The sequence below is a fragment of the Mustela nigripes genome, chromosome 1 (assembly GCF_022355385.1).
Source record: "Mustela nigripes isolate SB6536 chromosome 1, MUSNIG.SB6536, whole genome shotgun sequence".
NCBI classification, from domain to species: Eukaryota; Metazoa; Chordata; class Mammalia; order Carnivora; family Mustelidae; genus Mustela; species Mustela nigripes.
In genome coordinates, this window is record NC_081557.1 from 258,858,606 (window position 1) to 258,877,119 (window position 18,514).

Genomic DNA, 18,514 nt, shown 5'->3' on the forward strand with positions numbered 1-18,514 from the left:
GATTCCAGGTATATTGTTAAAACAGGGTTTATAACTCTTCAAACGGGTTTTTGAGGAGGGGACAAAAGATGACTCATAGGACTTTGTCTTCAGCCGCAGGGAGTATCATGGTGTCATTTACTAAAAAGGAAAAAGCTAGTAGAGGACTTGGATGAGAAAAAAGATGTGTCTGGAAATCAAACATTGTTTTGTTCATGATAAATGTGGGCTGTCCATCTCAAACGTAAATGGAGATGTTAAAGCAACTGCCAGATACCTGAATCTGAAGTTCAATGAAGAGAATGTGTATCATATTTAAAACTACAGGAATGAGTAGGTTAACTACAATGATACTAGAGAGAGGGAAAAATTGGAGAAGGGAGGTAAACTCTCAAAGAATTATTAAAGTTTTCCCAAATTTAAGAGTTTGAGAAATATAAGAGGAAGCAAAAGACAAATTAAAAGCAGCCAGTAATTTGAGAGGTTTAAAAAAAAAAAAAAAAAAAAACAAGAATAAATCATTACAAGTCAGAAATAACAATCACCATGCCAAAGGCTCCAGAGATCCAGAGACTGATTAAAAGAAGTTGCACTGGATTTTTTTTTTTTTTTCCAAATCCATTTGCACTGGATTCGGCTACATAGAAGTCATGACCTGGCTAAGTATTTTGAAAGGTATGAGAGGAATAAAAGATCTATTGGAGTAAATAAAGCACAGAGTTACAGAGAGTCCTGGGGTCATATTGGATATATTATGCTTTACAAAACTGAAAGCTTTCTTTATTACCTTTTATTTTTTAATCTGTGTTATTATAGTGAACCCAGAAACTCTGGGATTCTAAAGTTTACTAAAGCATAAATTTATATGTGCACGCTGAAGTCATAACAACACTCATTCTGGGCTCCAGATGGTATCAAATGTCTTCTCAAAGCATCAAAAGGGTCTTCCTACTTATGTCCAACAGAAAGTATTATCTCTGTACATGCTCTCTGCAAGCAGAGACTGTGACTGACTACTACATTCTTCAAAGTGCCTTGTTTTTAATAACTGTGTATGTGTGTACTGTTTATTTAAATGTATTGTCTTTAGGAGAGCAAAATAGCAATATTCCATTTTGCGAGTGCTGAAAAAGTCTAAGAGCATTTTGCATTACTTTCCCAGAATTTTCACATATAGCAAAGGTTTCCAAAGCATACAAATTTCTGCATTAAAATATTAATTTTCTGATGCCTTATGAATTAATCATGTAGAAGTTGTGTTAGCTATTGACATTGCAACTAGTGTCAAAAATACATTGTTGTACTTCAAGCACATGATAGAATATTGACATCAGCCTGGTACTAATAAAGGAGCTGAGAAACAAAATGAGGCAGAAAAAAATAAAAACACATGCTGTGAATACCACCCAAAGAAAAGAAGAGAGAGAGAAAGTACATACCAGATGTGAAAAATGCTAAGAGAACAAAAAGTTGTTATAGATAAAAGAATGCACAGATTTCAATAATCACCATCTTACTTATCAGAAAATGATTATTTCATAGTGCTTGGAATGTGAACTTATGAACCATAATCATCTCTTACTCAGCTCCAGTATGCAGTTACACAGACAGACACTGATTTAGGACCTAAACAGGAAGAAGCCATAGCTTGATTAAGAAGCCCTCCTGGTCCTCCTCCTACAGACCAGGCATGCATGTTTCAGGAGTAGACTGTGACCGTTGAATTGAATATATGACTACATCAAGGCTAGTTTCAAACTGCAAACACTCTAAGCTTTAAGACTTTGTTTACCACTATCCCAGCTACCTGAGAGATTTCACATCATGGGAGTTCTGATCTTCCTTTTGTTTTTCTTTGGAAAACACCGGGGGGTCTGAACAGTTCCAACATAGACTTCACCTAGTCCATCTACATCAGTCATTCAAAACTCTTTAGCTCTTCTAGACGGCCTAAGGTCAACACATACACGGGGAATGTTCAGTGTCACTGGTATTCGAATAAATTCTAGACTATGAGCTTCACAAGGGCAAGGATCTTCGCCTGCTTTGGTAACCACTTTATCCTTAAGGCTGGAACAGTACCTGAGCTCATATAAGTGTTCAACAAATAATGTCCAGTTTTTCAATAAAAAAAAAGGTCAGATTACTGTTTGAGGTGGATTGGTGATCCCACTGTAGAAATGGTTTTCTCTTGGTGTGGGTAAGGATCCCTAGCATTCCCAGATGAAATAGAATTACTGAAACATCTTTTCTCACTAAACAATGTTATTAAAGTTTTCTGAGCTTCTGACGCTTCTGAATAATAATAATAAATTTAAATAACTAAAGTTCTGGTAATTCTAAATTAAAGACTCAGCTGAAAATCAGTATCATTCTATGGCCCTAAACCAATGACTGAGAAATTATCATGTAGAAAGGAACACTCTCATGATTTGGAGATTGACCAGTCCATACAGAAGGGCCGGTCTTCTTATTCTAGCAGCTTGTTTGAGCAGTCTGAATCTCTGCCATCTTCCTTCAAACAGCAGAAGCCAAGTATTCTGAGAAATAGAAAATCCCAACTCACTCTGTACAAACTCAATAAGCACTCATTCAAAGATTCTGAATACCGTTCCTAACTTTCTAAGACATGAAACAGTTCTAAGAAAAAGACAAGAATACAGGCAGAGCTACAATGCCAGTATTATTTCTTGTATTCTGGTAGTCTTACCTTGATTCAGTCTTGCCAAGACCTCATAGCACAATTAACAATTTTTCCCCCAGAGAAATGCAAACAAAAGAAAATACCCTTTTCTGAGGCAAATTATTTGGTTAGCTGTATTTTACCAAAATGCCTCCCATATTCACGGTTTTATGACACTTACTACCTATTTTAGAATGAGCTATCCCTGAAACAGAACAATTATCCTCAACTCAATAATTTACTTTTGTATATCCAGAGTATTACCTATATTACTAAAATCTAAAAATCTAAAATAAAATTTGGTTCATAAGAGCTTAAGCAATGAACAAATATATATTGAATGTTTATACCATGAACTGACTGAAAACTATATGTTGTAGCTCAGATGCAAATGAATATGTTATATTGATTAAAATATTTCACATGTAATTTGACTTGTTAGAAATTATCCTTGGGCGCATAAGAAATGATCATTTTTCTAATTTTTAGAAATCAATAGATATAACTCTGTAAAGACCAACTAGAGTTCATAATATACGTAGTATCAGTTGATACACAAGTTCTTAAGTGAAAAAATCTTCAAAATATGGGAATGTTGTGGTTAGCTACTTTTCATTTAAATTCAAATAGGTTGGATTACTTAACTCAAATACTTTAATTTCAAATAGGTTTAAGTTCAGTTTAAATTCAAATAGGTTGGATTACTTAAGAATGCAATTAATTTTTTATAACTCTTCTTTATCTCTTTAAGAAACATAAAAATTTATTCTTTAAAAAGTGTGACTAGTCTTCTTTTCAACCTTTATGAATGACAACTCTATTTCCCCTTCTGAATTTCATTAACTAAGATTGACCCAAAGATGACCCTGCTGTCATCAAATCTTTCTTTTTTGTCATCTTCCTATTCGGTGAAATATAGGAGGAAAAATAAATCACGTGGTGCAAGGCACTAATACCCTTTAATAAGTCTTCGGTTATTTGCCTTGGGTCTTCCCTACAACTGAGAGGGCAACTCAACTTACTGCCAAGCAAGACCTGAGAGGCACAAGGAAAGGTAATCATATTGAAACACCCAGACAGAAGTCAGTAATAGTATCACCAAAGTTATTTTAGAAGTACATTTTCTTCCTCTTAGCTTTTATCGTTAAGTTTGAATATGTCTTATTTGATTTTGACGTTAGTTTCTAACCTAAACCTTAGATTCTGAATGATGTTATCATCAAATTTATTTTTAACTTCACTTTGGGGTAAAGGTCAAATTGTGATACTGGTAAATTAGTAATGACAATGTAAATTCTAAAGAAGAAGGTAGAGCGGCAAACCAAGAAACAGACTCTTAACTCTAGAGAACAAACTGATGGTCACCAGAGGAGAGGTGGGAGGGGGATGGGTGAAATAGGCGATGGGGACTAAGGAGTGCACTTGTGATGAGCATGGGGTGTTGTATAGAACTACTGAGTCAGAATATGGTACACCTGAAACTAATATTACACTACTTGTTAACAGGAATTTAGATTAAAACTTCTAAAAAATCATAGAAAATAAAAAATAAAAAAGAAGGTATTTAAGACAAAGAACCTATTTCTACAAATGTGGAAGATTAACTTTTCAGCAAATGACATGTAATAACAATCCAGGTTGATCCCATAATTTCAAATATGTAAAGGTGACAATTTTGTTTATAATTATTGTTTTAAAACATGCCTTTTATATCCTTATGAAAGCTGAATAGCTCTACTATTTCATAAATTATTTCTACCTCCCCAAGTGATGAAGGCAAATTCAAGTATTAATTGGTTTAAATAGATGATAGGTAACGTATGGCCTTACCTCTCTGGTTTCTGTTTATGCTAAAAAGGAAGGAATTATAATCATTTACAGAGTATTTTTTGTACGCACATTTGCCTCTGTGTGTGTGTTATGTGTGTGTGTGTGTGTGTGTGTGTGTTATAATTTTGGGAGAACTAGACAGGAGTCCTACTTGCCATAGAAATTTATTGTTCAGTCTATAATTTTAAAAGTTATCTGGTGATTATAATACAAAATTGCTATCTATATTCATGATACTTGCTAAGACTTGGTCTTAATCATTCCAAAAAAAAAAAAGAAAGAAAGAAAAAGAATAACTATAGGACATGATGGTGGTATTAACTATCACTACAATGGCAATCATATTACAATATATAGATGTATCAAATTAGCATGTTGTATACCTTAAATTTATGATGTTATATGTCAAATATATTTCAATGAAAAAGTTAACTGGCAAGTAAAGAATTGCTAAGGAACCCCAACCCTCTCAATGAAATCTGAGTTTGCTGTAGGTTGTATGGATTTGATTCTATGAGTTCCACGATACCCATTGACAGTTTGAAGTCAGCTTAGTAGACAGCCTTCTTAATCATTATTAGCTGGGAATGGAGGCAAATAGAGTCTAATGTGTTTCCCCTTTCCAAGCCTGTGTGACCCTCTTTTGTAAAACTCTGTTTGCAAGACTAAAGTCTATTACAAGTATGGCAGTAACAGGAGCTGTAACAAGATGTAGTTAGTATTTGCTTCACAAGTACAGTATGTGCTTAAATACTAAAAGTTTGAAGTATTACACAAATCTTTCTAAAAAGACAATTTATTGAAAAAAGGGTAAAATAAGCAGGTGTGACAACCCTATATTCCTTTTTAAGGATAAGGCTATTTTTTTTTTGAGATTTTTATTTATTTGACAGAAAGAGAGACAGCGAGAGAGGGAACACAAGCAGAGGGAGTAGACAAGGGAGAAGCAGGCTCCCCGCTGAGCAGAGAGCCCAATGTGGGACCTTGATCCCAGGACATTGGGATCATGACCCGAGCCGAAGGCAGACACTTCACGACTGAAACACCCAGGCGCCCCAAGGCTAATTCTTTTATATATATTCAAAGCTACCGTAATCATCATATTTACATTTCTTATTAAAACCATCAATAACATCATTTATGATTACTACAGAAGTGTATTATAAAGAACGCAGTTTCAGGATCCATCCCCCCCTTATATGTTCCCATTAGATCGATCAAGGAATTACAGAATTTTAGAAACAACTTAAACTTTCATTTTATAGTTGAGAAAGAGAAGGTCCAGGCAAGGGAAATTACTTGGCCAAAGTTAAACAAGCAGATAGGGCCTGGGCTAGAATGCAGTCCTCCAAAGGGATGTACACTTTCAACACTCTTCAATCTAAAATGATTCAACTAGTTTCTATTATTTAAAAAACCATGCCCAACTCTTTCACCTGGCATTCAAGGCCTCTCTTTTCCTGTCCTAAACTTTCTTTTCAACTTTATCTTTCTCTTCTTATAAAACTCTACTCCATTCAAAATGTCCATGGATATCCCAAAGGCTGCCTCCGCTCTCTCCTCTCCTCTTTCCTCTTCTTTCCTCTCTCCTCTCTTCTCCCTCTTTCCTGTCCTCTCTCTCCTCTCCCCTGTTTGGGAACATTTTGTCCCTATTTATCTCTCCATGGACAAATCCCATCTATATGCCGTCTCCTACACAGAGAATTTGATGATTCTCTTAACTGAAACCGTCTATCTGCATAAAACCACTTGTGGCATTTTCCTCTTTCTTTCCTCTTGCCCTGATTTGTGTATGTTGTAACTCTCTTCCTAAAACTGATGCTAGGTGTTGGTAAAGCTTGTATCCCTGGGGCACCTGGGTGACCCAGTCGTTAAGGGTCTCCCTTCTGCTCAGGTCATGATCCCAGAGTCCTGGGTTGGGGCCCCTGCATTGGGTTCCCTGCTCAGCGAGAAACCTGCTTCTGCCTCTTCCACTCTCCCTGCTTGGGTTCCCTCTCTCGCTGTCTCTCTCTCTGTCAAACAAACAAACAAACAATCTTAAATAAAAAGAAGTTTGTATCCCTGATAATCTCGTTTGGTTTCTCTAAAGCTTACGATAAAATAGATTTTCCACATTGGCTAAATCTACCCATAAATCTAGCTTTTTTTTTCCCTTTCAGCAAAAACAAACAAACAAACAAATAAAAATTGTCCCAACTCACTTTTAAATTATAAAAGAGCTTTTTAATTTAACTTTTTTTTTAATTTTTATTTTAGGTGCAATGATGAAGAGTTTTTTCCTAGTTGTGAATATCGTTGCTTTAGCCGTGCCATTTTTGGTGAGTTAATTTCATCTAATCAATTTGTAGTGAGACTTTAAGAAAATTTTATTTAAAAGTTCTAACTGGGGCTACCGGGTGGCTCAGTCTGTTGAGTCTGCCTTCGGCTCAGGTCCTGATCCCATGGTCATGGAATTGAGCCCCACATTGAGCCCCACATCGGGCTCCTTACTCTGTGCGGGGGCCTGCTTCTTCCTCTTCCTCTACTTGCTCTTCCCCCTGCTTGTTCTTCCTCTCTGTCAAATATTTTTTTAAAAATTCTAATTATGCAAATTTATAAGTGCAGTTACACTTCATAGAACAAAAAAATGCATTCTAGCTATATTTTTCTCAAAGCAACTTTATTTATTTTATATTACAAAATTAAAGTCATATTCTTCTGCATATGCTTTTGGCTCTCAGGAATTAAATAACACTTTATTCTGTATGAAAAAACTCTTAAAATTCTCATACTATACAGAAAATACATTTTGGGGAAAAATAGTGGAAATATTTTTAAGTTATAAAATGCTCTAAAATAATTCTTAAATAATCAATATATAAATCATAGTTCAGGATCAGAAATTCCTTTAAATTCCTATCTTACACAGATCCATTTTCTTTAGGGACTAAATCCTTAAAACTTAAGGAGCTTGGTTAAAGATTTTCCACCAGTATCAAAGACCTTGACACATCTGCCTTCACCATTCAAACATTATGTCTTTTGTTATATTCTTCCCATGAATGGCAACTGACTCCTCCCCGGGGATAATATCCATAAAAAATTCTATGGTTTTCAGGTATTTTCTTTAATTTCATGCTGTACGTTAAAGCTATGAAACTAAGGAAAAGGATTTGGACTTTTTTTTTGCTTTCATTGTTGTTTTGGCTTTTGTTCTGTTTCATTTTCATGTTCATTCAGGGATCCCAGGCACTTATTTGCCAATAGCAAGAGCAAGAAAACAAACAGAAGAAGCTGTATGACCATTTCTTAGATTATAAATTTTGAAATGCACTAGTCCTTGTTTCATAATTCATTTATTACTATAATCTACACTTGTTTTTAAAATCTATTAAGTAATTTTTTAGGTAAATTCTTAGAGTCAAACTTTTTAAAAATTTGGATTATGACTTTCAAATTTATTTTATTTCATTTATTCTTTGAAATTCCATTTTATTGTGGCCACCAGCACATTTCAAACTTGGGTTTTCTCTTTGAAAGGCAGGAATTAAAATTTAAATAAGAAAATTATTTTCCTGGACACAATTCCAATGTGTATTGGGGACAGTGGGTTCTCATACAACACCAAGTAATTTTTGGACACCATGAGTGCTAAAGAATTCAACTCAATTCTGACACTATCTTCCCAGAGGTACTGTCAAATTCCACAGGTTAAGGGTTCAGACCTACAACATCTCCCACTTAAGACATGAGTTGCAAGCCCTGCCTGTTACCTGTAGTTCTGAAGAATGACTATAGATGGGAAGTTCCCACAACCTCCTCCATGGGTTTGGTTAATTAGCCACGTAGCTTACAGAACTCTGGAAGTGTTTTACTTACCAGATTACCAGTTTATCATAAAAGGATATAAGTCAGGAACAGTCAGATGGGAGAGATACGTAGGGTAAGGTATGTGGGAAGGGGTGCAGAGCTCCCGTGCCCTCTCCAGGAAAGTCACTCTCCCCGAATGTCCATGTGTTCACCAAACTGGAAGTTCTCCCAACTCATCATTTTGGGCTTTTAAGGAGGTTTCATTACATAAGGATGACTTACTGACCATTGGGAACCATTCAACTTCCATTCCCTTTCCTGTCCCTGGAGGATCAGGGTTGGGACTTTCTAGAAACTAGAATAAAGACCAAATATATATTTCTTAATATAAATCGCTGTATCACATGATCCACAACTTCCTGCTCTATGGCAACTTCTTTCTGAGCAACTTGAGCCTGCTCTAGCTCCCAAACACATAGCCCCAGGGACACGAACACATAATTAAAAAAAACAGTGAAAGTTTATAGATTTTGCCATTCAATCTTATGAGTAGTCAAATTTATGTATTTTGTGATAGTATCTCTTATGTGTTAATTTATTCCTTCTCTCTAAATATAGTCAGGACAATATTTATTATTAACAATTATGGAATGAGTTGCATACCCTTACAGCTTATGGGAGGCATTATATGTCAGCAAAACTCTTCAGTAGAGCAATCTGATAATCCCAATCAAATAATTTTTGTCCACCCCACCCCCGCTAAAGTTACATTTTTTAAAAACTATCTTAAGGACTCTATGAAAACTATTAAAAAGGACACTGGTATAAAGATGTTATTCATCTATTTATAATAGAACAGATTTTTAAAGAAGCTTAATGGTTAACAATAAACATTTCATGACATAATTATTAATCATTTTTCAACTATAATAAAACAGGAGGAAACTGAAAATAATATGAGATCATGCTCTTTGAATTGCACTAAAATGAACATATACCAGGAACATATGTACAAATTGATACTAGATGAATGTCTAGATTATCAGAATTTTTGAGTGTAGGCAAACTTTCTATAATATTTCTATTACTTTTTAAAAAATTTTTTTAAAGATTTTATGTATTTATTTATCAGAGAGAGAGAGCAAAAGAGAGAGAACACAAGCAGGCAGAGAGGCAGGCAGAGGCAGAGAGAGAAGCAGGCTCCCCACTGAGCAAGGAGCCCGATGTGGGACTTCATCCCACAACCCTGGGATCATGACCTGGGCCAAAGGCAGTGGCTTAACCAACTGAGCCACCCAGGTGCCCGACTTTTAAATTTTTAACTAGTAATATAATACATTTGGAGTAAAGAAATCTCTATCTCACCATACCCTGAATTTTAATATTTTATCAAACTTCTGATTTTCTGTACCTACATCTTCTAAAAGGTTTCTAGTCTTTTCATCCAAAGAGTATGTGTGAAAGCCCTAAACTAGATCATTTAAAAAACTAATAATAATGTTATTGATGTAGTAAAGACATTAGGGTTTGAAGTCAAAAGCCAAGAAAGAATTCTTGAGACAAATTAGTACAAAAAGATGTTTTATTAAAGCATCAGGACAGGACTTGGCAGAAAGAGCTGCACGGGGGTCATGAGGAGTGGCCCATTATGTACTTTCAAGCTGAGAGGGGGTTAGGGATAGTGTACGTCTCTAAGAAATTTTGGAAACAAAGTTTTCAGGACTTTGAGGGGGCCATCTATTGCTGGGAAAAGGTAATTTATTACTGTCTAATAAAATCTTAGTCATAAGACCCTACAGATGTATATCAGTGGGTTATATGCTTGGGGGATGAATCTTGGAGGAGTAGTGACAAAAGAAACTCCAAAGGAATTTTTATATGCTAAAGTAGACTTACAGGATCCTGGGGATTAGGCTAAGATTGCCTTTTGCCCTTAACAAAGTGTCAGCATTGAGGTAATTGATTCCCTAGAGGCATGTCACTCTGCCTGTTTCAGGAACTTGTCAATGGGCTATAAGTAGTAAGAATATTTAATAATTTTTCTTTTGCTTTTGTTTCCCACATCATTATGACCTCATCTCAAAACTTTACAAAGACTTTGTGAGTTTTTAAAGCTTTATATAGATGCTTACGTAAATCGTTTTCTCACTCCCGATTCCCTATACATGTTGTGATCCAGAATTATTGTAAAAATAAATGAAAGATGATTTTAAAAACACTATTACCTATATAATATTTATACACTAATGTTATGTGAAAGGCAATTTTTAAAAATCTAGATAAACCTCATATGTCATCTTAGGAGAGCAGAAAAAAATATACTCAACGCGCTTTTTTTTAACAATACATATTCAAAAAACAAAAAAAATCCAATGTACATTCAATACAAAATATGTTCATATTTTTCACTTAGGCAAATGTCGTGTATATTTTTTGCATAGGAGTCAGATGATCATATTATATTCAAACTTAAATTCTTCTTCTCCGCAGTAGTGATTTTAAAGATTTTAATTAGTTTATTGCTGTCACTGCTTGAGTGGTTCACAAGCCTTATAGATTAAATAACCATGGAGAATGCATTATAATATTTTATTATTTCAAAATAAAAACAAAGAAATCATGTTTTGTCTTTTGTACAAAAGATTTTTAAAACTACAAAAAAAATCTGGACTCTGCCCAAAGCTTTTTTTAACTTCTTTCTTATTTCTGTGAACTCAGCAGGGCGCAGAGGTGCAAAACCAGGAACAACCAACTGTAAGTTTATTTTAATTATTTCTAGTAGAGACGTGAACTCTGAAGTATAATATTATGCAAAGTTCTATGATATTTAAGTGCCTTCTGCCTAAAAACTAATAAACCCCACAAAATAATTTAATAATCATTGAAAAAAATACCACATTGAAAAAAATACCAACCAATCATATGAATCAACCTCAGTATTCATATGAAAATCTTGGATTCTTCTAACCCAAATCATGTGCTTTTGGTTTTCATGTATATTTTGCAGCCTGAGAAAACTATCCCAGAATTTAACATTGGGAATAAAGGAAATAAATGTAAAGTTTAGCATCTCTCCTCACTGAAGACTTGGGGAAAGATCCCTCTCTGATCCGTCTCTGAATACTTCTCATACACTTACATTTACTTTCTCATCTTGTTCCATACATATGTTTGAAAGAACACATTTACATATGTCTCCTTTCATGGGAAGTACTTGCTTTGCAGTATAATTTTGTTGATTTGTTTTACTTTTGGAAAGACCTGATGACATATTTTTATAAATGCACACAACCAACAGAGACAAATAAAAATGGTAAATTCCCTAACTGATCTTTTTTTTCTTTTAAAGATTTTATTTATTTATTTATTTGATAGATGGAGATCACAAACAGGCAGAGAGGCAGGCAGAGAGAGAGGGGGAAGCAGGCTCCCTGCTGAGCAGAGAGCCCGATGCCAGGCTCTATCCCAGGACCCTGAGATCATGACCTGAGCCGAAGGCAGAGGCTTAACCCACTGAGCCACCCAGGTGCCCCTCCCAAACCGATCTTTAATGAATAACATAAGAAAAGAATCCAAAAGAAAAGAATCCAAAGCACAAATCCAGGAATCCTCCCACATCACATTATTTTACTATTCTGCTATAATTCATTTAGAAAAAAAATAAATGGGCCCTCAGCCTAGTCTCTAGATAAATAAAATTTGTAAATATTTACAAATATGTAGTAAGAATACATATATACAAACACACAAATATATGAAAATATATATGTGCACATATATTCCTCTCTTTGTGCTATTTTTGTGCACCATAGGTCAAAAATCTCTATGAGATTATTCTAGCTGTTGTTCTTATTATAATGTCCAACATTTACTGAGCACTTTTCATATATGTCAAGACCTAGGCAACGAGGTTTTACCTCATGGATTACCTCATCTAATTTGTTTGAAACTAATACTATTTTTAGTATTTGTTGAAAATCAAAAAATAGAAGGGAAGTGTACAAATCTGTGTCTTATAAAAAAATAATATGGTTGCTGAGTTCACTACTTCCAAAATTGTAGTTACTCAATGTCAAACACTAAAATACATTAAGATATCTCTATATTCTAGCCTACAATAATACCATCTGCATAATGTATTCTTTTTACAGTGCCGCAAGAATGATGAAAGCCTGTTCAATCAGAAAATTGCCAAGTATATCCCATTTCATTATGTGCTGAATAACTATCCTCGCTACGAGCCTACTTACTACCCACACATACCAGTTGTACCAATTAATCATCAATATGTGCCTTATCCATTTTATGCAAAACCAGTTGCAGTTAGGCCTCATGCCCAAATTCCTCAATGGCAAGTACTGCCAAATGCCTTCCCCCCCACCGTGGTACGTCCCCCACACCTACATCCATCACTTAATACCATTACCCCAAAGAAGATTCAGGCTAAGACAGGCATCCCTACCATCAATACTATTGCTTCTGTGGAGCCTACATTTATTCCTACCACTGAACCAACAGTGAACACTGTAGTCACTTCAGATGCTTCCTCAGAATTCACCATCACAAGCACACCTGAGACTACCACAATTCCAGTTACCTCACCTACGGTCTAAAAACTCTGAGGAAACATCAAAGAAGACAACACAGGTAAGTGATCAAAAGACAAAAGTAAATAGTGCAGACAAGATTCATGGACTTATCAGTACAATCATAATATCTGAACTAGTATAATAGATAAATTATAGGAGCAGGTAAAATGGGTTCATTATAATTTTAATTTGATGGTACCATAGCATTGATATACTAGATTCTGTTCCAATAAGAAATGAAACATCTTATTTGACAAAATGCAGAAAAATTAGAGTTTTTTTAATCAAATCTTATTTCAACCACTGGAACGCTCCTAGAATCTACTAGTTTTAGTTCATTCCTATTCATACACACAGAAAGCAGAGTAAAATACTATGCTAAATTTGTGATTTTTCTTATCTCAAAAATAAATTTTCTGAGACTATATAGGATATGACTTTAAATACATTTTAAACATTTAACCATGTTCTCGCACTCTAATTTTGCCTTGAATCAAGCAAAAGGAAATGTTTCCCATGCATTTCTTTATTTCAGACATCATTTCTGAAAGGATCCATGAAGTTTAAGCATCAAAATTACTATTCTAAGATGAGCCCATGGAAGAATTGTAATTCTTAATTTAAAAAGCACATACACAATTAAAGAATACTTTCAGAATCTTTTTTAAAAAAATACTTTCAGAACCTTAACCATGATGCCAACATTTCCATTTATTATTTGGATCAATGAATAATGGCAAAGTCTAAAAACTTGAACTTACAGAAAGAAATTAAAAAGAAAGCTCAATAAAATAGAAAATGACCGGTGTGTGCAATAATTTGGGGAGAAAGTTACAAAATTTTGAGTTTCTTTGCAATAAATATTTTCAGTGCATCACATTATTTATATTATTATATAATCTGAAATACAACACACTGACCTGTGATACAGGGGAATAGCGTTAGACCAGAGAGGGCTGTTTCTTCCATCCTGTGACTATAGGTAAGTCATTACTCTTTCTGAACTTTTATTTTCTCTTAATTTTGGTTTCTACAATGCATATTGTGAAATGACTGTAAAAATTAATCAACCCACAAACTGTATTAAAAAAATAAAATCAATAATTGCCAAAATTTACTTTTTTTTTAAAGGTTTTATTTATTTATTTGACAGACAGAGATCACAAGTAGGCCGAGAGGCAGAGAGGAGGAAGCAGACTCCCTGCTGAGCAGAGAGCTCAATGCGGGACTCAATCCCGGGACCCCAAGATCATGACCTGAGCCGAAGGCAGCGGCTTAACCCACTGAGCCACCCAGGCGCCCCCCAAAATTTACTTTTAAACAGTATCCTGTCCTTGCTAAATGATAAAAACTTTATATAGTTATCTCAGAATATTTCTATAGCAACCATATGGATCATGTTACTATCTTCAGTTTACGAAAGAAAAATAATAGTCCCATGGATCTTAAGTAAATTACCACAGCCCAGAAGTTCAAAACTGGGAACCAAATAAAACTTGTCTGGTTTTGGATAATAAAGTGTAATTACTATGCTATCTACTTCTATATGGACTGTCTAATATACAGAAAACACACTATGTTTTCCTTAGGTCAGGGTATCTGTAAATTGTACTATTTCTTTGCTCTTTAATAGGACATATGTGGTAGGGGAAAAAAAAGATAAGATGTTGGGAAAATTTGGAACTTATTAATATTTAGTAAGAAAATTAATGGAGACAACATGAAAGAAAGTAACAGTTAGATATTGCCTTGATTTAAAATATTACATGATTATGCTTTTAATGAAATGATCATTATTTTAATAGTTACAATTATTCAAAATTTATGAACCTAGATTTCTAAGTTAACACAAGTATATAATATCACTTATAAAGAAACATGTTAAGGACATTGTCTTGATGTCAATACTAGGTGAAGTCAATTATTTTCAGTTACTATAAGACAATTTTAAATATTTAAATTTAAATATTTAATTTGATAAAATGGCTTGGATACAGACATAAGAGACAAATAATTTAAATAAAATGTACATGAAAACTGTTAACTTACTATGAACTAAATCTCTAAACTGTCATCATTTTTTATAGGTCTTGATGAAACCGAATGATTATTCTAAACTCTCCTTTGGTCATTCATCTTCCTTCATTCAAGAAAGAATGTGATTTTGATGGATTTGGCTCCTTTCTCTTCTCCCCTCAAATTTTATGTTCATGTCACATTTAATTTTTTTTTTCTTGCACAATAAAGCCATTTGAATGCAAGGGGATCTCTTAATTGAGGAGTCTGTGGATATATTTCAAGGCAAATTTAGTGTGAGTTTGAGCAAACAAGTTTATCTGAGGGCAAAGTTCATAATGTTATCCAGTTCTCAAAGTGGTCCACAAACAGTGATTAAATACATCTTCTCCAGGATGACACTGGAACATTTAAACTTGCAACTAAGTCATTGGAACCAGAAAAGAACTAAGCTATGGTGTTCCAATCCAAAGGACCACAATGTGACCCTTGAGAGCCCTGGAAACTCTGGAGTTAAGGTAAAAGTTAAGTGCTCCAATGTAGTTCTAATGTTATATCATTCCTGGGAGTAAATTCTGGGCACAGGGAGGCTACAGATGACCACAACTACAAACACAGATAATGGCAAAATTACAGAAGTTGATGGAGACTAGACCTACATAACCAGATTCCTCCAGACTGGAAGCTATAGTCTCACATCTGTCCAAACATAAACATGAGCATGTGATGCGACACACACATGTGCACACACACACACACACACACAGGAAGTTTCTGGAATTGAGGTCGTCCAGTCTACAAACATCGGTGAATACTCAAAGTTCAAAAATAGGGTTTTCCCTTAAACACATATTGCAAGGTAAAGAAATGGGTGGTTTAGGTGCTGGCTCCATATTTAACCCTTCCTGTCAGAGAAAATAACAAATCACTCAACCCTTACAAACTGCTGACCTGTCACCCATCTAATCTTCTCCTGAAACTCTCAACACACGTGCTATTAGGAATGATCCGTAGCCTTTCGCCAGCGCTCTCACTCAAATTCTAGAGTCTGGAAGAGAGGCATAGACAGGAGCACCGTATGGCTGAGCCTCATTTGCTAGGGCCATTAATTACCATTCATTTCTTGAAAAACAAAGTAACAATGTGGAAGAGGTAAAATTTATTTATTAACTTAAAAAAAAAAACATTTATCACCTACTAGGTACAAGGTACTATAAGAATTATTGTGGGGTATAGAACAATGGTATTCAATCATAATGTGCAATCAATAGTTATACAATATATACTGTAGACCAGTCAATCTTCTATTCGTTTACACGTATTTACTCACTTAATATGGGCCCCTGGATTACATGTCGTTGTTGTTGCTGCTGCTGCTGTTGTTACACAAGAGAAATAAAGTAATTTTCCCCAGGTGGGGCTGGGATTTGAATCCACATAGCTTTGCTTTATTTATTTATTTTTAAAGAGAGAGAGAAAACAAGAGGGGTGAGGGGGAGGAAGGGTGAAGGGACAAAGGCAGAGGGAGAGGGACTCTTAAGAAGGCTCCACACGCGGTGCAAAGGCTGACACACTGCTCTATCTCACAGTCCTGAGAGATCAGGACCGGAGCTGAAATTAAGTGTTGGATGACTAACCAACTGAGCCACCCAGCCACCCACTGGATATCACCTTCTTAAGAAAACCTTTCCTGAACTTCCCAGATCAAATGACCCACTAAGGTACTATCACAGCATCCTGTCCCTGCCATTTCTTTCCCCCTTAGTACTCATCAAACTCTGTTACACCTGCATGTCTACTTTTCCTGCTGGTCTATAAGCCCTAGGAACATAGGAACCATATTCTGCCCACCAACTACGTTCTCCAAAGTAGGACCTGATACAGTGCAGGAACTAAGCAAACATTTGTTAAACAAATAAGTAAATAAAGGAATAAGTGGACTGTTGATGACTGAAGTTGAAATACCCATTAAAGAGGATTAAATAACCTAGACTTTACTTGCTAAAATCTAAAAGAAAAATAAATGTTGACCTTAGCAGTTTATTAGGGATCATGAATCAGACACCAAAGCCAGTGAGCGATATATTATTAAGCCAAGTTTAAACTCAAAAGAGAATTACAGTAAATCATTATCACCAATCACAGCAATATAAAAGTATACAGAGAGAATGTTTTTATAACTTACTCTCAGTTTTCAAGGAAAGAAAGCTGAATGTCAACAGAATGATAACTAAATTGCTGTATCAACACTACATATTATCTTAACTTTAGCAGACTACTTAAAAGAAGGAGATGGTGGCATGCTCCCCTCCTAATATGATACACTTGAGTAGTGGACAAGTGCCCATATTATTGAAATCATAATTATAAAGTCAGGCTGGTGAACAAAAACAGATTTAAAAGATCTAATGTATTCTTTTATGTGTATATTTTATTGGAATACACTGAAAAATCCCAGAAACTCCTTAAGGCAAGATTAAGCTCTTATACATTCCTTTAAAATTAGTATTTGGCATTAACATAGTTATTTTCCAAATTTAAAAATCTTTCTTTTGAATCATTCACTACAAAACACCTACAACCATCATTGGGATGTTAAGACAGAACTTGAATGAATAAAGCCTTTAAATATTTCATGCTATAGAAATGATAAATTTTAAACTAACGATTTTTTTCAAAGTTTTTATTTATTTATTTGACAGAGAGAGAGAGATCACAAGTAGGCAGAGAGGCAGGCAGAGGGGGGGAAGTAGGCTCCCTGCTGAGCAGAGAGCCTGATGTGGGGCTTGATCCCAGGACTCTGAGACCAAGACCTGAGCTGAAGAAAGAGGTTTAAACCTCTGAGCCATCCAGGAGCCCCTAAACTTAACAATTTCAAGTAATCGTAAAAATAATAAAAATTTTTTAAGGAATAAAATTATTTTTTCTAAAATTTATCAGTGAAACATATTTCCACAAAAAGAATCCACGAAAGAACGGATGTTGTCAACAGATTTGACTTTCTTTTAATCAGTGTTAACCCTTGCCAACAGTAATGATATTAAAGTTTTCTCAGCCTCTCTCCCCAACAGGAAATAAGTAGGAGGGACATCCAGGATGGAAGGTTTATTTATTCAAAGGGCACTTACTAGTTTTCATTTGGAGACTACGTCTACTGGAGAAGTCAGCTTGGTTAAGAGAAGATAAAATCTGACGAGAAGAAAGAGGGGGATTTTCTAAGGTATCTAACACGGATAAGAGTTTGGGACATTGATTTTTCATTAGACTCTGGGCTTTACACAGTTTGGACACAAATGTATAGTTAAATTAATCATTGAAAGGGTCTTCTAACTTAAGACAAACTGAACTGTTTCTAACATTATTATACTAATTACTATGGAAACTGTTCATATACCATCAAAAGACAGAGTTTCACTTTATCTGCAGTTTAATCAAAGCTTATACCTATGAATTACTCCAGTTCTGTGGCCAAACAGCAACCTTTGATAAAATGTAATTTGAATAAAAATCACAAAGGAAGTTTGTCTTTGTTAAGTAAAAACTGCTTTAGTAGGAATGCTTCATTCTGCCTAAGACACTCTGCTGAAAAGGTGGGTGCCAACTTTAATGCTCGTTTCAACCCTTCCAG

General features: G+C 34.9%; 1 protein-coding gene across 1 annotated transcript; it reads left to right on the forward strand.

Moving 5' to 3' along the window:
- Positions 1–6,756: 6,756 nt before the first annotated feature.
- Positions 6,757–12,894, forward strand: CSN3 (casein kappa). Its single transcript, XM_059396689.1, has 3 exons — positions 6,757–6,810; positions 11,003–11,035; positions 12,433–12,894. Exons 1-3 carry the CDS (start codon positions 6,757–6,759, stop codon positions 12,892–12,894), a joined length of 549 nt encoding a protein of 182 aa, XP_059252672.1.
- The last annotated feature ends 5,620 nt before the right edge of the window (positions 12,895–18,514 follow it).

Excerpts from the sequence above, each read along its gene's own strand:
- CSN3 (XM_059396689.1), top strand. The coding sequence starts at position 6,757 with ATGAAGAGTTTTTTCCTAGTTGTGAATATCGTTGCTTTAGCCGTGCCA. Across the intron at positions 6,811-11,002 it reads CTTTAGCCGTGCCATTTTTG|GGCGCAGAGGTGCAAAACCA; the intron begins GTGAGTTAATTT and ends TGAACTCAGCAG. Across the intron at positions 11,036-12,432 it reads AAAACCAGGAACAACCAACT|TGCCGCAAGAATGATGAAAG; the intron begins GTAAGTTTATTT and ends TTCTTTTTACAG.